Source organism: Melanaphis sacchari, unplaced genomic scaffold (genome assembly GCF_002803265.2).
Source record: "Melanaphis sacchari strain LSU unplaced genomic scaffold, SCAv2.0 Contig7_pilon_pilon, whole genome shotgun sequence".
Classification (NCBI taxonomy): Eukaryota; Metazoa; Arthropoda; class Insecta; order Hemiptera; family Aphididae; genus Melanaphis; species Melanaphis sacchari.
This window is the reverse complement of record NW_020271560.1, coordinates 673,826-698,601: the sequence shown is the minus strand read 5'-3', so window position 1 is coordinate 698,601 and position 24,776 is coordinate 673,826. Positions and strand designations below refer to the sequence as shown.

Below are 24,776 nucleotides of genomic sequence, written 5' to 3'. Positions count from 1 at the left end.
GCATGCTTTTATCCATATAATATAGACAAAACGTAAAAACCAATACCTACAATTTAGTATGACATCATTAAGTTTTTGCTATAGTAAGGCAAAGTTATGACCAGTCCAATAATTATACAATAATTTTATACAAACAATAAACCACTCGACTTGCTTGCGTGATCGACCAATTGGTTCATGATGACACATCAAAACACTATTCATGCAATCCATATAACCATCTACCTTTACATGACGACAAATCATAGACAAATTACAATTATTATTATACATGAAACAAATATTTTATAAGTCATATTAACATAAAAAAACAATATATTATATTCTAAATACTGACAAGCTATAGTATAATACTTTTTTATATTATAGCGTTACACTTTTTTGTGTCAATAAAACAAAAAACCTCTTTTTTGTTTTCATAATAATAAAACCTATAATTTACGATTTATGAAAAGAATTAAGTCTTTTTGACAATTACGTCGGTAGAAAAATAGTAGAATAGGGCTTTTAGAGCTCATTGAACCTCTGTCCCGGCAACGTGAATACATTGTCAAATTGTTTTCGCCGAAAAACAACCAAGGAGTTTGTCTAAAACGACCGTCATCGTCCTTAAAACGTACACTACACACGCAATCGCACTCACGTATACATCAACTATGGCTTAATCGCCGGGTAAACGTAGTATTGTATGCGATTATTTGAATCATTAAAAATGCACGATTTAACCGGATGCCTCTTTCTTCTCTTCAACTCAATACTTTACCATCTTATTTACATCGCTCAACATCATGAATTATATTAATAAAGTATACAAGCTTACCTACAGCATATAGGAATCCTACGCCTAAAAGTTTTTCGATCATCATGACGATTTGAAACGTAATAAATTATCGTATAATTTTAATAAAAACCTACAAAACATTGTCACCAGTGCAGACTAACAATTGTAATACCCTAGCTATAACTCATACAGCTTTTTTACTCCAATAAATCAACGATCATTATACGATGAACCACAAAAGCATCGCGACGTGTTTAATATAGTATCTAAAATGAGTTGTGGACTTAGGCCCCCGCAACTGTATTCGACGATGGTAGGCGAGTGCATTATAATATTGCTATGAAGTGACGACATTGATTAAATATCCTCCCAGCATCGCCACTATAATATCTCTGTTAAAAATAAAACCCAACATAAATGCTTATATACCTAATAAAAACTAACAAGTATATAATATTACAAGACATTAGACGTGGATCCAAAGTAATTATTGGGAGGAGGGCATTTCATGTTGTTCGATAATTCAATAATAATATCATAATTTATAAGTATTACTATAAATATTTCCTTAAACTGTAAAGGAATAAACTCTCAACTAAAAATTCAATAACCAGGTAAGTGTATTAAAAGAATAAACTTTTTATTTAAGGAAGCGGTGAATTTCTGTCTTTATTTAATACACGTGCAACATAGGATTATGGACGTGTTCTATTTCCAACGCATCGATTAATACCATACAATGAAGCGATAAGAATTCTGAAAATAAAACGAAAATTTAAGTATGTCTATTTTTAATTACTCTTTTTTAATATAACGTTTTTAGGATTTGATTAAATCAAAAATGTGAAAAAATCGATCTCAAAATTCACTTCACTATACCAATCAATACGTTTGAAACAGAACAAATCTATAGTCCTATATTGCGAGCGTATTGGACAAACACAGAAAATCGCCGCTTCCAAACCCCTTAAGAGCAATTTAGTAATATTAATTATACGGATACGCCCGGCACCCGTTACACGTCGTCGTCAATCGGCGCGATCAGAAATTTTCGAATTTTTAACAGAACTATCCGCAAGACAATAATGTATTAATTATTATTTAATACACACAAAAACTAAAAATAACAACTTACACCACAATAAATGCATATATCATAACGTCCATCGTTGTTTGACTACGTATCAGCATAATTTTTTTTTTCGTAGTATTTGGGGGAGGGGGGGCATCGATGACCCGTGTCCCTCCCCCTTATATCCGCGCCTGCACGACGTGATTAGGCGTTGTACAAGTGTAATATTATACACAACACGCGCGGCGTTTATCTAAGTGGTATACGTTGACGTTGTACGAGGTATGTGTATAATAATCAAAACGACGATTGTGAACGTGTTTGAGGTGACCATTGTCGTTTATTTATTACATATGTATTATTATTATTATTATTATTATTATTATTATTATTATATTGAATTCCACGAAGCGGCCAATTAAATGATTGATGTCAATTGGCGGTGGCCGTTGATCCCCACGGGCGGACACCCCGCAGCACCCACGCACCCCTCACGCCAATAATACACTCCACCCGCGTGTTCGGCGTGTACGCCACGTGGGGTCACGCGTTATTATTTATCACCGACGTCACGCGCTGTACAACTTGAACTTCCTCACGTACTTGCTCACCGCGCTCTTGGCGCAGGGTTTCAGCGCCAAGCACGTGGCCACGTCTTCGGGCTGTTCCTTCCACACGACGTGCTGCACGCCGTCCGTTGCGAGCGCCGCGGCCGTGCTCAACAGGGAAGTCTCGTCGGGTACCTGTAAAAAACAAAAAAAAATAATAAAAAACGGGTGACGGATGACGGTAAATTATATAATTCACACGTAATAAGATTCTACTATAGTTTAATGTAGGTACGCATAACACGTTACAATGTATTAAAACAGTTGGAACGGTTTTTTTTTTTTAACGTGATAAATACATAAATATAATAAAACGTACACAGTTATGTACTGATAAGGCTCAAACTTTGATGAGTTTGCACGTGTTTTCATTTCCTTTTTTTTTTGTTTGATGATTAGATTTTATTTTGATGGGCAAGCTATTAATTTATTTTATGACTTTGCGAATAAAACATCAAAAGGCTTTAGTGCGCAGTTAAATTTTTCAGAGCACATCCGTGCAATTTTTCTAATATGCCGATTTGACGATTATAGAGCATAATATTTGATTGGGAGCAAATTAAAATCTTCAACGGTTTAATACAGAGACATTGATCAGAGATTTTTAACTTCGTTGCCGCATTTATTTCATAATTCTATCTACTTTATTGATCGGCTGTAAACATGAAAAGTATAGAGAAAATTTACTAGAGTTTACCATTTATACGAACACGCAAAATTTAAAAATACAACTGTGCATTTTTTTTTTTTTTAACGCATAAGTACTTTTATTTTTAAAATACATTGTAACTGTAAGTGTATGAATATTTTATGAACATTATTTAATAAACTTTCAGAGCATTTTAGTTTGGGTCCTATTTTCAGGTATAATAACAGTTTTAATAATAATTATTATTATTATTGTTTTTACCAACAAAAATGTTGCGTGTTATCAAATACAAACTACAGTAATTCAATACTACGACCCGATTCGACACAATGGTAGTTTCATGAGTCATAATTATTGTGTGAATAAAAAATTATTTGATGATAAACAAATTAAACGACTGGCTGACTGTTCGGTCATTTTGACACAATTTACCAATTAAGCATTGGTTAAAGGCTTTAAAGTAGTTTTACCAATAAATTCAAAAAAAAAAAAAAGAAGCCTATAAATAATAAGTTTTATTCAATCATTGCCATTACTATACAACATAATCATCTGGTCTTAAGAATAAGAATAATTCAGTAACAGCTATGTAACCCAAACCCAAAAGTTACAAATTATTAATGGACACATCGAAAATTATATATACAATATGATTCATCAAGCATCTCACCTCCATTGCTTTTCTTTAATGATTCAACAATTGAACATTTGATTTTTGAAACTTCTAAATAATATGTTTAAATGAGAACATATTTTAGAATTGGTACTTGAAAGAATTTATTTAACCATTTAAGCAAGTTCTGTAGCTAATCTCTGTCTTCACAATGAAAACTATCCTTTTATACTTTAAATTATTTAGAAGACAATTTTTTTGTTTTAATTTTGATGTACCTAACTTAATCAAAATTCAAATAAGTATACTTTCTCGATTATTAAATATTATTTACTAATGATAATATACATGCCTATATATATATACATATTAAAATATATTATATTGTTAATATTTACGAAAAAAGTTAGATAAAAGATTTATTTGAACAAGGACAATAGGTAATTAGTAATAAGTGTTTCTTTTTTAATTAATTTACAAATTGTAATAAGTAAACTATATTAATCTATTAGAATTTTAGAATTTGTAATAATTGTCCAAGTATGACAAATAAGAAAATGGCTAAATAAATATTAAATTAACGGTTATTTTAATTTTACGTATAACTATGAACGTCTTGAATAAAACCATGGGCTGTTATATCCTCAACAGCGAGTAAATACATTAAGTTTAATAAGTCAGAAATTACTTGTTAGAATTTGATGTAGATATATCAACATTAAAAAAATAAATATATATATCTGCTTATAATTTTATATCATCACAGAAAACCCCTTAAATCGTATACAAACATCAATTACTCGAAAATATTGTGTTTAAATATATTTAAAAATTACAAAAATCATATTTTGAATAACTGAATCATTAAAGAATATAAGAGTGAATATTCTTAGTAAATAACCCTATATATGACTATTATGACTTATGTATAGTATCTAATAGATAGTCTATTAGTCCAACACGTTTCGTGTTAACATATAAGTACCTACATTTATTATTTTTACAGAACATCCAGAAAAACGGTCACATATTGGTAATATATATTTATTTATTTTACGAATACTTACGTTACTATACATATAGTAATATAGTATATTGTATACATTCTTAAATAATATACACACATAACATCAACGCATTAATGTGATTTTCGTAATATGAAGAAAAATATAATTGAAACCATGGCTCCAAAATACGCTTATAAACTACAGCACAAACGAAAACATCAATACAGAAGTGATCGTAAAGAAGGGTATAATTCCCCCGAAGGCGGAAGAACAAAGGAAAATGTAATTTAGGATTACGCATACGAGACATAAGGGAATCCGTGTTTGGCCTACGGCTGAAAAAACAATATGATGATATCTGAGAAATAAGCTGAAGAACAAGGAAACAAAATTATCCTGAATAAGAAGGTCTGGGATAAAAGTGAATACATTTTCATCGCTATTGGCTATACCTACCCACACAACAAAAGGATATTATATGATTATAAATCTAATGTTACCGTTTTAGTAGAAAATTGGTCGGTATGTATAGCTTAGAATTTAAAAAAATATTATTTAATGAATAAACGATATAAATAATAATAGTATTGAATCATAGTTAAAATATATTTTTAACAACAACAAATTTAAACTATAATTAACATTAAAATATTTTACCAAAAAGTCTTAGCTAGTAGAATATTATATTTAGCCAAACGAAACGTTTACATCTCATGATACAATCATGGAACATCGAAAAACGATCAGTTAAGTTTTACTAAAAAATGGATTTAGCATTTTATATTTCTTCACCACTGATAATCACCGTTTACGCGTCAAGTCTTGAAAATTATAGAAAAATATACCTCTAAAAAATACAACGCGTGTTCAACTTTTTTCGTTTCACTGCACGGATGTCATTAAATCGCATTTAATGTCCTCAGTAAACGAGCAACATTGCCAAACCAAACCGTTGAATGCTATATTATTTTATTATAATTAAACGACTAGAAAATAACATACGGCCATTTCGAGAGACTAAAAAATAACACACATAATAATAATAATATTGAACTAGACGGACGCCATAACACATATATATACAGTAATAACACGTGCCCGTTATACCGTATTTCCCGGTGATTTAAATTTAAACCGTTAAGTGACAGAGCGTCTATGCTTTCAAATTATAAGGCGCCGATAGAAGCAAATTGCGATATATGGACAATGAATTGCGGCGACAGATGATATTATAATTGTTCGCAGTTCAAACGGAAATCCAAAACGCACATATTACTGCTGTAAATGGTTATCATGCGACAATATTTAAGATCATTAAATATCGATCTACATTTTATCATACTATTTAATATTATTATAATACGTATGTTATATGCGCACAACTCGACGAGCACAGACAGAAACAATTATTACGTCGGCCAGTTGAATAACGATAAATTTCTCATATAATACGAATGTTAAAATTCCACGAAAATAAATCAGACCCATATAATACTATCAACCAAAAATAAAGAAAGCCTGGCTAGAAAAATCAAAACACAGTATCACTTAAAAAATAACTAAGAAACATAAAACTTCCCATTAAAAAATGGGGTTTTCCCTTTATTTTAATAAGAGGAGATAAAAAATAATCACACAAATCGCAATAGGAAATGCGTATTTAACCAACACCTTTCTTATCGCCAAGACCTGCAACAATTTAAGACAAATTCAAAGGATAACATTGAATTGAGTCCCATCATAATAATATTAATATTGAAAATAATAATTTGAAAATTTCAAGTACATACTTATCTTATTATTTTTGAAAATATAACAAAATATTAAAAATTCGTCACTGGCTATGTAGGTAGTTATGACATTTAATCTTTACGGACTCAATTCAAAGATATTAAGATAATAAGCTGGATTCAATTCAAACACATAAAAGTAGCATGTACTCAATTCAATATTATCGAATTCAAAGAAACCCTTACATTCAATCACATTAAAACAAAATGCCTAAAACATACTAAACCATGAAAAATCTTTATTAAGTTAGCCTCGTTCTAGCATACACATTTAACGACAAGACAGCCCAAAATCAATACATTTACATTTCCGTGATATAAATTCAGGTTAAAAATCTTAAATAATGCTATTTTGATTAACTTATAACTCATAACTTATCTAAAAGCAGGCTAATAACCATCGTTATTGAAACTTCGACAGATAATAAAAGTAAAAAAAAATCCTGGTAATGTAAACGTCGTTACCCACGCATATGTAGGTATACGTATAATAGTGCATACACTATTATCTTCTCGTTTATTAAAGATTTTAATAATACGAATACCTATAACATATAAAATATTAACGATGATGGACTTACTTCCAAGATGACTTTGTGCATGTTCTTGAGGTCCATTAGATACGCTTGCGTGTCCGGATCCGAATAATAAGTGTGCAACACAGCGACACAAGCATGACACGCTTGGGCCATGACGGCGCCGGACGGCCATTTCAAGTTCCTGGTCAAGTCACCACGCACCAGCACGTACTGTACCAAGTTATTCATCGTCGACAACCTTAAATAAAAAACATATCCAAATCGTCGATCAAACAAATCAGCGTGGACGCGCAGAGTCTTAACCACGATATAGTGCAGCATTTTCGGGAGAATTCTCGTCCGTCGATTTAAAAAATAATAATAACAAACTCACGACGTTGATAAGACCTTTAGGGGGGGAGAAGGAGGATGGACTAGAACTATATAGACTTATATATCGGATACAGCCACCGTGATGACGAACACGATGCATAGAGATAACAGAGGGTGGCGCCAGATGTTTGACTTAACCATAACAATAATTATTAATTCGTATACACACGTATGTTGGCGAGAGAAACAACTTATTATATTATAATCTATTAAAAATAAATACAATTTAGTGTGTTACATAAACGAAACAAAAACAATTTTTACCGTCGTAGGTACATAAAATATAATTATAAAAAGGTACATAATACGTTCGAAACACATACAACGAACGTTTATCATTACAATATTACAATAGTATTATGTCTTATGCATAGATCGTATATACGATCAAATGTTTTATGTGACGAGCGTGATCGTCAATCGAACGAGTTTCGACGTCTGTACACGGCCACGGCCCGCAGCCGTATATCTTCGAAGCACAACCCGATGTCCATTTTCAAGTTCCTCGCCCGGACCTGGACGTCTTCGCGCATCAGGTCAAAGCACATGGCTATGATGCCCATGCCCAGCAGCAAGTACACGAACTTGATGACCAGCTTCATCGGATGATCGGCCGCGGCATCCGTGGCGCTACCCACCGGTACGAAGTTCTCGATGCCGATCTTGCACAAGCTGGTAACGCAGAAAAACGTGCTGTCCAGGTACGACCAGTCTTCGAGCGTGACGAACGTCACCGTGCCGGCGGCCACGTACGCCGCCAGCACCCACAAGCAAGCCATGGACGGCACGATCACCCTCGACTTCTGGGGCAACTGTTGGTTGTACGGGTCACCGCCAGCCTTGTCCTCCATGCTGCACTGGTACACCCACGTGTACAGCCAACGGAAGCTCTGGGCCAACACCTGATGCGAACATCAGCGATATAAAAATAATAAAAAGTTAATATTATGTTACCGCGTCTATATTATAATATTATACATAATATTATATATATATAGAGTGATCCGATTAATCGCTCGATTTTTCTAAATTTCTGAGGATAAACTGTTATGATTTTGAAAATAATAAAAAGAAAAAAAATGTATTTACTTCAGTCGTAGTTATTTTTAAGTTTTTTTTTTAATTTTTCTTAACGGTAGACAACTCATTTGGTTTTGATCACATATGTATCTACACAGAGCCCCCGAATATTTTCTAAAAATATTGACGTGTAACTAATTAGTGTTATCGTTTAAATGTATCACTCTATATCGTACATACATCAAAATACTGTTCTATTCAATATAATAAAATCGTTAGACAAAAATAATTTAAAGCAGCGACATATATTCAAGACTTTTTTAACAAAATTATTTTTAAATGTACAAAATATTTCAATTTTTTTATTTATTAAATTTTTATTTTATCGCGAAAAAATCTATTTTATTATACTTTGATTTTGTTTATCAGAAAAAATGTACTTTACTACCTATCGTGACTTATTCAGAATAACGCGGAAATACTTAAAGTTATTCGATATAGTTTTGCCTACAATAATATTTCTGTTTTTAGTTATGCATTAAATTACTTATCACCATTTTTGAAACTCATAGTTTATGATATTTACATGCCTCGACTGATCGAAGACTCTTGTAAAATACGAAAAAAGCGTCAAAAATAATTGAAAATCTTTCCACTATAAAAAAAAAAATTAATAATAATACACACGTTATTTCTAAGCATGTAATATGTGCAGAAAAAACTATGAAAATTAGGTGTTGGCAACGATGTCCGTTAGCAGATCGTGGTGAACAACTGCACAACACATGCGACGCGCTACACACACTAATCATAACGACCGAAAGTTATCTTATTTAGATCTACTCAATCTTTGACGTAAACAGTGCAAAAAATATTCCTGTCGCGTGTGATCAAATAAAACAAAAAACACACAATATATCTATTACTGAGTGCGAATTTGAAATAACTGAATGCCAGTTGAATTAATTAATCGCTTGGAGGAGGTATACGAATAAAAAACAAACTAACAATAATAGTCGTGGTGACTATATAGTGCGTGCTTTAAATGTAATAATCCACCATTATTGGTGTTTGTTTTAGTGTTATTCTACTTTTAATTGTCAAAATAACTTGTTTTACGCTTTAAAAAGAATAATAATAAAATAAAACAAACCACTATTTTGTGAACGCATGTTGACATTAAACAAGACAGTGACCCTAGCCAAATTTTGATAGACAACATTAACAATTTAGTGTGTGTTAAAATCAGCTGAACTCTTCAAGTGTGGGCTCATACACTCATTAACAAAAAAACAGTGATGGATTTGTGTGTTTGTTTATGACAGTTTTTAACTACACCACGCAAGAATTTCGAGGATAGAAACTTTTATCGTCAAACATTTCACCTTTTAAAAAACAATTTTTTTGAAAAAAAAATCGATTATAAAGTCGATAAAAATTATTAAAAACGAATAAAAGCTAATAAAATATAATTAACGCATACATACAGAAACACTTATTGCGAAGCGAACAAACTACTCTGTAATAGTTAGTACGTATACGAATTGTGTATTTATTTCTGAACAACAACCACATACAATAATTAGATTTAATACACTAAACTGTCCATCTTGGGAATGAAATAATTATTGATTTTATCCTGAATGTTCGTATCTTCGTTAGAATTCAAACTCAATGTCATTGTAACCAACCTTTAAAACCACGAATAAGTGTGCAATATATTATCAGCATAATTTTAAAACCATAGTAATATATTGTTAGGGATTTTTATAGTTAAAATAGTTTAAGCACGTAGTAACCAAAAAAATAAAAAAACACTATGAAAGAATCACTGTAAATATTTCAAACTGTAAGACCATCCCGAACAATGCTCTTACCATATTTTAGTAAAAGAGCAATTTTTTTCAATAAGACTCATCGTATTTGCCTGTCTCTCTTCTCTTTCTTCCCAACCCCTCCAGACGCACTCTTTTATAGCGGCACTTATTCATACACGTTCTTGGAATACTGTGGCGATTTTTTTTAGGGACTTAACCACACGCGCTTTGAGTACACAAAATGTATAAAAACGATTTTATTTTTTATAAACGACGGCATCTTAACGAAATCAAAAGGCGGAGAGCCAACGACCTGATTCCCCGATGTCTGTTAGTTATACAGTTGTACACTGATCACTCGTGGTCTGGAAATCATATCATAAAAATGTCTCTATATAAACACTTTTGTACAAAATCAATACATACATAAACAAAGAACGATGCGTATGATTAATTATTATTATTTAATATTTTGTTTAAAATATCATATTTAATACGAATACACCTTTACAAACGTATACTTTCAGCTATACTTTCTTCTAATACCGTCTATAGGCTACCATTATACATAATATGTGTAACACATTTACCCATAGGCTTCGAATCCGCTCGATTAAAATCGTTATCAAAACAGTTGTACAGTCACGAGGAGCTGAGAAACATTATCAAGAAGTACCGCCCCAGCCCATACGATACATCACAGAAACGTTAATAATAATTATTTACAAACGACGACGCACCTTTCCCATGTTTCGGAAGTAGAGCACGTACAAGGGTATGCCGAACACGGCGTACACGACGGTGGCGACTTTGCCCAGCACGGTCTTGGGTACGACGTTACCGTAACCGTTCATGGTGAATATGGACAGCGAGAACATGAGCGCGGCGGAGAACGACCACGTCTCCTCCGTCGTCCGGCCGTCGTAGCCCTTCTTGACGATGAGCGCCAAGTTGACCTGGAAGTGCGTGAGCGCGTCCGTCACCTGCCGCGTCCAGTTGTCCCGGTACAGCACGTTGTACGTGTTGGTGGCGTTCCACACGTTCACCGAACAGTTGTGCCGGAGCTGCTGGACGGCGTGGTGCTGAGCGTCGCCCGCCTGGCCCTCGATCTGTATGAAGCAGAACGCGCCCACCACCGCGTAGCCGACCACCAGGCCGCCGACGCCCACCTGCGTGCACATGAACGCCACCAACTTCCGGCAACACTCCTTCAGCCGCTCCTTGGGGTTGTCGGCGCCGGCCGCGTTGTACGCCGCCGACGATGACCCGGTGCTGCTCTTGTCGCCCACCGGCACCATTGCGCGCCGCCGACTGACCGTCGCCGCCGCCGCTATGCTTCCACACCAGTCACCATCGCCGACGCTCGGTCGGTCGGTCGTGTGCCAAGGACCGATGTGTGTATATAATAGTACAGAAATAGAAAGCGACGCGTGCCGCCGCCGGAGCGGCTAAAAATGCGCGCAGTCGCCGTGTACACGATAATAATACTATCGGCGGTGTGAACGTCGTTTCCCGAACCAGCGCGTTCCGTTACGTAATAATAATTATCAGGCCTGTAAATCCGATGCGCTAAACGGTTAAACAATCGTCATGAAGTATGCGTTCGATTATGCACCGGAAAAATGAGAAACATTCGCCAAAAATTTGTACAAAATAAAAAAAAAAAAAAATAAGCGAAATCCTGTAAAATGTAATGAAATTAATTCACAGTAGACGTCATTGTACACTATGTATATGGCGTGTACATATCAATACATATTATAGTATCTTTTTTAAATAATATGCGTTAAATATGTACATATAGGTATCATGAAAAAAAAATATTGTGCAAAATAAATTATTCCAGAACGGTGATGTGCAACGAATCAAATTAATTAGTACCTATGTCATTTAATTTTCGATATGCAAAATCATTAAACCTCAGCTTTAATAATAACGATAATTTAAGTACGATCGAACAATATGAAACAGGAAATAGATTATCGATCCAAAACACCTGCAAATTTTTGCGTTATTTACCAGACTGACGTACACGAACCGTTAACGATTTGTATTATGATATCGTCTATCGTAGAACAAACAAGAAGAACTTTTAAGTATTTTTACTTTGCCGTTAGTTTTAATGAAAAATTACTATATTTTACTTATGTGAACTGGGACGTTTGACCTACAGGTAAAGGTCTCACACTCATTTAAAATACAAAATATCCCAGTGCAAAAAAAAATAATATCAACAATTTGAGACGTCAACAATTTTTAAAAATAATAAAACTACAACTATATAATATTTTATTAATAATAATAATTAATAACTAATTAACATCAGGAAACAATAATCAATGTTAAATTTTAATATATATATATATATATATATATATATATATGTATTATGTAGACATCCTAGCATTAAATATGAGTAAGTATAGTTTTTAAAATAAAACAATAGTTATTATTTATTAACGAATATATTTTTTTTTAAATATATGATCTTATAAAATAAAGAATAATAATATCGAATACTTAAAAGTATAAAATTGATAAACACCCAACCTTATAAAGTGGTGATTCACTGAGCACGACTTTTTAAAATTATTTATCATAAACATACATCAATAATAAACGCATTTTATAATTCAAGTATTTTATGTATTGTTATACCATCTATACATAGACAGTAAAAAAAATCCAAAACCCCCCCAAATTATTGAACATTTTTCAAAGTATTAAATAGGTACCTATTTTACAACAACGCAAAGAAAGATTTAAGCCCCTCCCCCTAAAATTCAATCAATATCTACCTATACATCCATATTAATGATATTGTATGGACAACTTCCAATATTCAAAAATATTGGCGTACCTAATAAATATAAATTATATATTAGATACCTTTTATATTAAAATAATATAATGATTAAACAAGGTTTCACGCGAAACCATCAAACGTTTATTATAAATATTCATATGTGCTTTTGAATTTTTATTTAAAATGAAATAATAATGAAGAACAAAATGAAGAGCAAATTATTTTCATCCTCTCCTCTTCTTCAAATAATGCATTTTTAAATTATGACTTTTGGGAATTTTTAAGTCTAGGCACTTAATACCATATATTTCTAGATACTTAAAATTAATGACGTAAGCTTCTTTCTTTCAAATAATAACACATATTTTAATAATAATTGACTAAAACAGTTACCTTAAGTTCAGAGCCCTAAAGCTAAAAATGTAAATAAAATGTAAGCTAAAAGTTATAAATGTATTAATTTTACAATAATGAGTTTTTCTTTTATCACTATTTGTGAAAAAATTCTTTGATTTTCAAAAACGAAAGTGGTTTCTGTTTGCAAGTTAGTTCTAGTTGATACTTTAAAATTCTAAGTAATGTTGGTAATATTTTTATAATTTAAAAAAACAAAAAAAATTTCAGAAAAACTAAATTTTTAAACAAATCCAATTTTTGACAAAATCTATTTTGTTCTTTTGTTGTAACTCGAAAAAGGAATGCAATTTTCACTAAATATTTACATTATCATATTTATTATACGATAAAATTTTAACTATTTTTAACTTATTTATAGGCATGGCAAATTTTTATTATTTTTTTTTTTCTATAAATATCGATAAAAAAATGTTTGCTGAGCCATAGTAATTAAAAACTTTTCACAAGTCCCTCATAAAACTATAAAATTATATAAATATAATTATTTTTTACGAACATTTTAAGCTCAAATTTGGACGATATTAATTATCTTATTATAAAACAATGCTCATGGGAACTCATAACTTTTACGTAGGTATATTCTATTATTATGAAAATCACTATAGGCAATGACATTTTTAATTTATTTTAATATTTATACTATGAATCTATTTTTTACTGTTTTACGGTATTAAAAAAAAAAAAACGATATTAAATGTCAAAGTCATATAAGTTAACATAATATGGCAAAAATATATATTATTTAATTTAATAAATGCAATATTTTAGGAAAAAAAGTAAAAACATACCAACCTACCATAATATTAAAACAAATAAATCACTTAAATAGTTATGTTTAAGTACATCAAAAAATAATAGAATGAAAATATGAAATATGCTTATTGATATAAGCTAAAAGACTGCTCCGCTTGCTTTTTTACATAATAATATATCATTTAATTCAAATTTAACACACCCATAATAGTAACTCACTTTACACCTAATGTGCAGTAAAGCGATACCCACTTGCCTTCCTACCAGCTTTTTTAAATGTTGTAATTTAAAAATTACAATAAAAATATTAAATGCATTATGAAAAGGAAAAAGAGAATAAGCATGCTTATGTTAATTGCCTAGTGTATGACCTATAATATACATAATTGCATACCGATAATTTACAAATTTCCACAATAATGTAAAACATAAAATCAATTACATCAATATTACACATTATACTAAACAATGGGTTCAACAATTTGATACACAAAAATGTTATTTTAAAATTATAAATATATTTATATGTATAATATATATGTATCATGCGTAGAGCATTAGACCATTATGAGTACCTAGTCACTATCTAGTATCTACCATACACGTAAACATTTATATTAGTTTGTTTATAGATAATATAGTAAATAGTTGATTCTCGGTGGTTAAAATATATATGTTTATTAAATGTAAAAAATTATATTTAGCAGAATTCGATACCTAGCTATTAATATAAAACACGATGACTATACTTAGTATACAAGTTCTACTAGTTTTTCTACGTTGTACTAACGCTGTTTATGGGAAAAATTCTAAAATAAAGATACAACCGTTTTCCTTTTCTTTTTATTCATAAACAACTCAACGCCATCTTTCAGCTGCCTCCCCAAACCTGAGGGATTAATACTATCTCACGAATTGACACCCTAAAACAAAACCGTATACGGATTATAAATTAATCATCGCAGCCGTAAGCGCCTTTTATGTATATATACGCAGTATCAGTAATTTGACTCAATATTATATTATCTGAGAAAAATTCAGGGTATTGCCTTGATTGGACAAAATACGAATTAGTTACGAAGGTATTAAAATGACAAGCCGGGAAGGGAGATAATGTTTGACTACATTATATAGTGGATATATAGAGAATGGTTTTTAAATTTTCATTAAACATTTAAACACAAAAATAAATCTGCTTAATAATTAAATGTTTACTACATGTAGATATGTAATAATGTATACAAAGTAAAAAGTTTAAAACCCTTCTCGAATAATTTTATTAAATAATGTAGTAATTGATACTCAACAATTTTTATGTTATCGAAAACGACACTCAAATATTCGTTAAAAAGGCCTATATTCAAAATTTGATTCAATGCATGAACGTATTATAAAACATATTATCTTAAATTTTAAATTCGTGTTTTTGGTTTTGGCTATTGAATTAAGCGTAAGTAGATTAAACAAAATTTTTTAAAACAATTCTATACCCATTACGTGAATTTTAAAATTAAATAATCCGAGATTTATAGAAAGAATATTCTAGTAATCAGAATAAATATAAAGAGATAGACGCTGGATGACACTTTTTGACCTTTTCAATACGTTGAAAATAACTTTGCGATAGACGCATAATAGACCGATATTTAGCTCCCTCATTAGCTCAAAATATAAGATAAAATAACTTCATGAATATATGGGAAATAGTAAACTCCTATAAATGTAATGTAAAAAAATATAGACATAGTGTTAACTCCTACAAAATATGAAAAAAAAGTTACCGTTCAATCACTGTAAAAATATATCAGTATTAATGCATAATATTAAACACAAGTATATGAACTAAAAACAAAAATTGTTTGAAAATTATAAAAAAATTTAATAAAACAATAATCATAACTCATAATCATTTACGTTTATTTTTGTGGTATAAATTTTTTAATAAAATTTTTTTTTTGGTAAATAATTTTTGTAGGTACTTTGGAGATAAACTCTAAACGTGAAATTTCTCCTTGTACCTACATATTTATTTTATTGTGTAAGTATAAATTCATATTTTTAAATTATTTTTGTTTGTTTGCGTTGTGTCGATACCATACTAATTACTTTCGCTAATTTATTAACAATTCGTTCTGTAAATACTCTATTCAAGTGTTTGTATTTTATATATTTATTATTTTCAAGTTATGATAATTTTTAACTTTTTGAGCTTTTCAACTCCAAAATCGTGAATTCAAGAATATTACCCTATTTTTCAGGTAAAAATGTAGGAGATAAGTGTATCTTTGATTTTCAGGTAAAAATGTAAAAAGATTATTTGTGTAGGAGTTTACATTTAATGATTTTTCAGGTAAAAAGGTTATTCGTGTAGGAGTTTATATTTAGCCGAATATATAACTATAACCGTTATATTAATGCTTATTTATGTGGAAACATATACACGAATTTAGGAAATCAGATGTGTCCAAAATAGATGAATATCCCGATTACATTTTACACCTAACACATGCGTTACACACCCACATTAGTTTAAACTTTAAAGAATAGCGTATAAATAAAATATAATAAAATATAATACGAATAAAATAGGTATTATAAAAACATAATAATACATAAATGTCTTACACTTTTAAAATACCATTACACAAAATATGTCTTTTTTTATTGTTATTATTAATATTACAAGTAAACTTTAGAAGCAAAGGCCATTGGGATTTAAGAAGAAACTATTCATATTATAAAAATATATAAAAAAGAGATTATAAAAAACTTGTCCAGTGATTTATTTTACAATTTATTTAACTTTGAAGTGATGATGAAATCGACTATTGAATTTTTTGTCAAAAAAGTTGCTCAGTGATGTGGAGATATGCTCTGAAAAATTGGATTTTTCTCTGAATTCTTCGTGTGTAAGGGCATTCCAATCGTATTTTTTTTTTTTTTTTGATACTTACGATTGCTCCACTTGAAAAAAGAAATAGATGGATCTTTCTTTGTTCATAAAAAGCTGTGAGATATTTGAGGATAGCCGATGTGAAGCCTATATATCGCTACCTCAATTTTACATTTTACTTGACATGTTCGGTAGATGTGGCCAAAACCCATGATAGTATATTTTGTTTTATCTCGTGGAGTTTAGTAATTTGAAGATTCCAGCTTGCTAGTCAAGTGTGACGGCATTTGATTTTAATTAATAATTGAACATTGTTTTAGGATATTATTGATAAAAGAGAGGTGAGTAGAAGAGGTGTTGTTGATTTTTTGCTCCCAAATCTGCTTTTTCGTTTCTCTTAATATTATAGTAAATACCCCGAGATCCAGAAAATCAGTATTTTTAATCCTTTATTTGTGTACCCAAAATATCAAGTTATAAATATTCTTAGTCATGAAAAATTTAAAAATACATTTTTTATAGAACGAAATAAAAAAGATTTATAATGATGAAACATATTTGTATTTTATATAAATTTAATAACATTTTTTATTATTATAAAATAATAATTATTTATATAGCTACAAATAACCGCTATAGGTACTTAATATAGTAATATCACTATGTACTTATCTTAATTAGTCAATTCAAAAATCAAAATATTACATAAATGCTTATTTACATAGTATTTTTGTAAACCTTTAAACTTCAATTATTTACACTCTCCGATAAATCACGATATTTGTTGTAAGTGCTATAAAATCCTATTCTAGCAATTCGTTAATAATTCTAAATAAAAAGTTGAACTGAATAGTATTGGTATATATTCCATTGTTATGAGTTATACACAAAATTCAACGGATCAATAGATATAATAGGTTTTCTTATATATTTTTCTCTGCTTATAAAATGTCTAATATTAATGATTAGATTAGTTGACAAATTAATTTTAAAAAAAAAAAATCATAAAAATAATTGAAGCGCGAGAAAAAGTCTTGGGTAATATACTACAGCTATACCAACTAAAGGTAATAACTTGATTTGAAGTTATAAATTTGTTAACTTATACAATACATTAATATATTTCTACAGTAAAATAGGTGTGTGGCGTGTGTTCCTACATCTACACGTTATATAAATAAAAGTAAACTTGAAGATAAACAATTCTCGTCAAAATTATATTTTTATTAATATATAAGTATAATAATGTTTTAAACATATTATATAATACAAATATTATTATATTAAAATGTATAAAAAACTATTAGGTACATCATATGTCAATGATGTACAGTCGAAGAGGTTAAGGGTTTAACCCTCCCTCCCAATAAGTAAAAACATGTGTATTTTATAATGATTTATTTTATAAAATATTACATTTAACGTATAGGTAATAATCATCATGCCGAAAAATAATTAGTGTTGTACTATGTTACATTTTATTAAACGGTTTTATACAGGAAAAATACTTACGTGTATATACAGATATATTGGTGTGTGTATATAACATCGCCGTTATCAACTTTTAATCAGGCAGTTTGATATAAAGATAAATACATATTTAATCTTCAAATAAATGCAGTGAACAATAAAGTTAGAAGTACCAGAGAACATAGATTACAGTAGAAGTATGTAAGCCAAATGAATGAAAATTTTAAAAATGCTCATTTAGCTTTATTTGTATGTAATGAAAAAATATTTCCTTTTGTACGAAAACTTATTCTTGTTACTTAGACTTTATCAGTGACAACGGCCACCCAAAAAAAACTTTTTTTTCGCTGTTTTTACACCTATCTACGAAATACAACCGCTTAAATAAATTAGCAATGATAAATATTCATTGAAATATTGAAATCTCAACAGACGCTGTAATTGATGAATTATCAAAAGCATCAAAACGAATTAATATTTAATTGCTAAGTGCTGTTAGACCATAAAATTTATATTTTTTAAATTTAATCGTTCTATATGATTTTGAATTTAAGATATAAAATAATGAAAAATTGTTTTTGTAATTTATAACCCTCCCCCACATAAACGTATTCTACATATGCCAGTACGCCACATATGCATAGGATATATTAGTATAAACACATCATGAAGTTTGTTATGCAAAACACAATCAGTTGCATGTTTTAGAAAAAGAATCATAGATTTTAAACTTTTTATATCTCCAAACTATACTAATATTTCACAATTTGAAATAAAATATATAAGTTTTTTAAATTTTGATGTATCAAATTCGATATTATCAATAGTATCAAATAAATGATTGGTAAATGAATAATTTAAGAAATGTAAGTACTAGTCTTCCCTTCTCTTATCTAAAATAGCAAAGCTTATCAGACAATATTTGATCAACATTTATGTTATTTTTAGAAAAATATACTTAACATATTCTGAATTAAAGATGATACAATTAAACATATAGATTTTGACATTTAAAATTCGAAAGTTTTTAACGGTTTCATTGTTAACCATAGAGGTATTAAACAATAAAAGCAATATAAAATGATTTAACTGTACATACATTCAAATATTTTATTTAATCACAACATAATACCAATAATGGGTGTTAATGTTTATAAAAGCAACAGTTCGGAAAAGATGGTATTTTCAAATATAATATTAAATATTAATATTATAGGACAGATAAAGATTTATTTGCTATCATCTAGTAAGCAGTGTCCATTAGTATATGTTAAATAGGTCACATTTTACTAGGTGCTCTTAATTTTTGTTCCAATTAAAAAGTAATTTATCTTTATTTTAAAAGTAACTCACTTAGCATTGATCATAAAAAATTAATAACATGAAATTAGATAGAATAAACACTAAAGTGAAATCTTTTTTTTATTATTCATACATAATGAAATATTAACAAAACAAAATTCAAACTGTATTTAAAAATTTTACCAGATCAATGATTCTGATTAACTGCTAACCAAAATATATGTTCACTTTTTAAAATTAAATTTTACTATGATAAATTTGGTTTGATAACTTAATTAAATTAGTTAATTTAAACACTGCTTCCATAATTTTAAGATACACCATGTATAAATTTAAAACTCTTAACAAAGCTAATCAAAACATTAATTTAATTGTAACAATAACTACATACTTCTAAAAATAAAAACAAAGAATAATAGTCAATAAAATTATACTTTATTTGACAGTAACCTAACACAAAAATTATGCAATAGGTAGTATTATTATTTAATGCATGTTTATAAAATAAAATGTGAATTAAAATACATTTAAGTAAAACAAAGAATTACAAAATATAATATCAATGATTACAAAGTATGAAAGTAGGTGTAATATTTTCTATGGATTACCATACCATTGTATCTATAGATATTATTTATTTTTTTAATTAAGTACAAGTAACTTTATGCATTGCACTAGCTAAGTAACCAACATTTTTAGAAGTAACACCAGCCATCGATATGCGACCATCATTTGTTAAATATACACTATGCTGATCAATTAACTTTTTAACCTGATCTTTACTGAGTCCAGTGTAACAGAACATTCCTATCTGATTTGTTATATGATCCCAATTTTTTATAGAGCCTTCCTTGCTTAAAAGGTCTTTTAATTGATGTCTGACTGATATTATTCTATCTGCCATGCCCTTCACTTCAACCAACCACTGGTTCATTAGCTGAGGATTGGATAATATTTCGGACACAATCCTAGCTCCATGTATTGGTGGGTTCGAATACATACCACGTACAATTATCTTTAATTGGGATACAATACGGTCTGCTTCATCTTTATTCAAAGTTGTTAATGAAAACAATCCTACACGTTCTCCATACAGGCCCATGTTTTTAGAAAATGACTGAGCCAAAGCAATCTGGTGACCATCAGATAAGAATGAACGAACAGCAAAAGCATCCTGATCAACATTTCCTGAAGCAAACCCTTGATAAGCCATATCAAAAAATGGGAATAAACCTTTACTTTTGAACAATGTGGATAATTCTTTCCATTGTTCTGGTTTTGGATCAACACCAGTTGGATTATGAGCACATGCGTGTAATATAACTACTGAACCCGATGGAACAGAAGATAAGTCCTGAATCATTCCAGCAAAATCAAGTCCACATGTGTTAGGATCATAATACCTATATGATTTAACTTCTAATCCAGAAAATTTAAATATCTGATTATGGTTACCCCAGGTGGGAGTAGGTACCCAAATAGTTTTCAATGGAGCATATCTTGAAAGAAATTCAGCACCAACTCTTAGAGCACCCGTTCCTGATATAGATTGAACTGAAGCATAGTGTTTGTCACTAATAATAGGGGATTCATTAGATAATGCTAATTTTATAGCTTCATTACAAAAATCAGATAAGCCACTTATTGGAGCATATTCTTTATCCAAATTTTTTTTTGCCAACAGATTTTCAGCTTGAACTACACTAGGCAATACATAAGGTTTACCATTATCATCCCTGTATGCACCAGCGCCCAAATTAATTTTTTGTGGATTTTTATCACGTTTGAAGGCTTCTGTTACACCGAGTATAGCATCTGGAGGTCCTTGCTGAACATTTGACCACAATGTTGACATCATACGTAAGTTTTTCTGTTGTTTGTAAACAAATGAAGACAATTGATGAAACTTTGACATTGACATGGTTCTAGAGTTTATAAGAATGTTCAGATGTTAAGTAACTTTAGTATCAAGTAAAGAACCTATAAAATTCACAAAACACAAAAAATACAAATCACTGAATAATGTTGTAAACAGCTTAACTTAAAGGATGGAATATTTTATTTTATTTTATTAAATAGGTAATATTTTAATAATGTAATTTTCAATCAAATAACACAAATTAAAAACACCAAAAATTCAAACTAAACAAAAATGAAGATTTAAAGCACAGAAAGTGATGAAATTTATTTAGCATGTGTAATTGGTTCATTTGCAATATCTTTCTCTCAACTAGAGAAACATAGTTAAAAAATATAATAATGAAAAATGTTCTTAGTTAATTTACATTAAATAATCAAATACAAGTACTAAGAGTATATGGTGAACATTAAAGATAATAACAATAATTATAACTCAATTAGTATTCATAGTCAATGTCAAGACTAAGCAAATACAAATTGATCAATTAGGTTTAACTATTATACTAAAATCATAATTTTTACATAAGCGATGGTTGAATAAGAGTGGTAACTAATAATGAATATCAAAAAATTTTAAATTCTAAATGGTGATAAATGTATAATATAACTGTGATGTCATAAAGTATATGTCTTAAAATAACAAAAAACACGTATCAAAAAGACATCAGTTTTTAAAAAAGTACCTATTCAATTAAAGTCAACTCCATTGATACTTAACATATGGATACAGCATTTTGATCTTCACTATACATAAAATTATAGACTAACATTAGAGAAAGAAAAACTATGGTTTTCTTTTGCATAAAAATATCTGAGTATTAAAGAAACTAACATCTACGCAAGAAAGTAAACAAATGTGTCAATTTTACAAGCTATGGTTAACAGTGGTATCAGTTATAATGGCTAACAAACTCATATACAACACCATATCCATAGGTTTGATATTAATGGTCAACCCTAAATCTTAATTGTTTATAATAATAAATAATTTATTAATATAATAATTCATTAATTATTAAAGGTCAATTAGTGATCATAATGAATCAGATAGATGTAAATCATCGTTTCATATTCAATAATTATTGTTTTTAGCTATCTATAAATGCAAAACAAAATAAAATAAGTAATTAAAATTATGAATTTAACTTACGTTTATTGCTTCTTGCTTCAGAGTTCAGAATGAGCGTAATTACTAATTTGTGTTTGTGCCGTTTGTGGGACGTGGATACAATTCAGATCTTTACCACACAGCGCACAGTACACCGTCGTAAGTCAGAAATTGAATGTAAACGGCCAAATTGGAAATCTCCCTAATCGATTAAATAAATATTAAAAATTAAAATCACTATTCGCTATTATTATTTATAGTCCTTTTCGGGCTTTGAGAATTTACCAGTTGATAGTTATTATTTGTTAATAGTTATTACTTATTATTATTATTAAATAATAATGTAATATAAAATATGTATTATTTATTATTATCAGACATCCAAGTATCAGCTAACAATTATTATTATTATATCTATCATCGTTATAGTTATTAATTATTATTATTATATATAACTGACAACTTACTGATAGTAAGCTTTTTGAACATAACCTAACAAACAGTTTATCAACATCACGGAACAACATCGACAAAAAAAAAAAAGACCGCGCCTCTTGGAGTAACATGAAACAAAGATATGTGCAAGAGAGAAAGCGTTAAACTAGAATTACCAAAAACGTTAGATGACATCAACAAAATGCAAAATTGTATTAAAATATTATAATTAGCTTCAAAATATTATATTTTCGTGTCACAAATAGTATCATTGATTATAAATAAATATCATATTTTTATGTTTATGATAAATAGGTACTTAATATAATAGTATAATACTGTAGTCTATACTCTATACTATAGAGTATAGAATGTATAGATAGCAGCTTACCTACTACAATATAAATTTCAAAGCTTATAAATACGCTGCGCAGAAACACCAGAAACTATTTCCGACAGAAAGTGATAGGGAATTTACTACTTAACTTACTACTTAGCGTAATAAAAACATTGTAATTAAGTTATAAGTAATAACTAATAAGTAGGTACTAGAACACTGGGTATAGACGTATAGTAGAGTACTAATAGACAATAGTACTATAGTAGGTATAATGAAAACAAAGAACCAAAGCCCCCCAACCGTAAACTATTATTAGTACAGTATTATGAAGTTAATTTAATTTATCATTGTTATGAACAGTAATAATTAATAATTATTACTATAATATAGACTATAGTATTTAAAGTATCTACAACTATTGAGTCGCGCAAAAAATCCAAATTTCGGATAGAACAAAATAATAGTCATATATTCTAGGACCTCGTATTACCGAAATACTTTTTGATTCTTTTCGTGACTTCATGTATCAAATCAAAATCTTTTAATGTGTGCAAGCTACGGGGGACATGTATTTTTAACGAACGTATCTACAGCCATAAATAACGTTAAGTATTTAATTTTAATCTTAACAGGGTAAAATGTTAAAAAAAATCTTTAAAATTTTAGTACACAGGCAGAAGAATAGAGCAAATAAATGGTTAATGATATAAATTTTCCTACCGAATGGTTAGTGGCCAAGTGGCGACTACTGTATCCTACTAAGCAAATCTAAGTAAAAACTAAAAATGTCTATGGCAAAGTTGTTTAGACCAAAAATAGAATTAATATATAGATATACCTATATATTTATTAATTTTTATTTGTAACATAATTTACATTTTGAAAAGAAGCAATTTATATTTGTTTTTTTTTTAATTAAGTTATAAATCTATTATTAGGTATTGGAAATTGTCTTTAATAATATAGTATTAATTTCTTGTTTGTAACACAAAACAAAAATGATTTACTTAAATGAGTTAAAATTTATAAAGGTCAATGATAAACACATAAACATATAAAATAAT

At 29.4% G+C, this 24,776-nt stretch overlaps 3 protein-coding genes across 3 annotated transcripts; all 3 read right to left on the bottom strand.

Annotated features, from left to right (window-relative positions):
* Nucleotides 1-2,175: 2,175 nt before the first annotated feature.
* LOC112601575 (putative peptidyl-tRNA hydrolase PTRHD1) lies at nt 2,176-23,067 on the bottom strand. Its single transcript, XM_025349270.1, has 3 exons — nt 22,980-23,067; nt 7,102-7,297; nt 2,176-2,596 (listed from the first exon to the last, which is right to left on the bottom strand). Exons 2-3 carry the CDS (start codon nt 7,285-7,287, stop codon nt 2,423-2,425), a joined length of 360 nt encoding a protein of 119 aa, XP_025205055.1. The 5' UTR covers nt 7,288-7,297; nt 22,980-23,067; the 3' UTR covers nt 2,176-2,422.
* Nucleotides 7,305-11,653, bottom strand: LOC112601574 (potassium channel subfamily K member 15). Its single transcript, XM_025349269.1, has 2 exons — nt 11,009-11,653; nt 7,305-8,333 (listed from the first exon to the last, which is right to left on the bottom strand). Exons 1-2 carry the CDS (start codon nt 11,564-11,566, stop codon nt 7,848-7,850), a joined length of 1,044 nt encoding a protein of 347 aa, XP_025205054.1. The 5' UTR covers nt 11,567-11,653; the 3' UTR covers nt 7,305-7,847.
* Nucleotides 20,323-23,068, bottom strand: LOC112601573 (aspartate aminotransferase, mitochondrial). Its single transcript, XM_025349268.1, has 2 exons — nt 22,980-23,068; nt 20,323-21,889 (listed from the first exon to the last, which is right to left on the bottom strand). Exon 2 carries the CDS (start codon nt 21,828-21,830, stop codon nt 20,556-20,558), a length of 1,275 nt encoding a protein of 424 aa, XP_025205053.1. The 5' UTR covers nt 21,831-21,889; nt 22,980-23,068; the 3' UTR covers nt 20,323-20,555.
* Between the last annotated feature and the right edge of the window lie 1,708 nt (nt 23,069-24,776).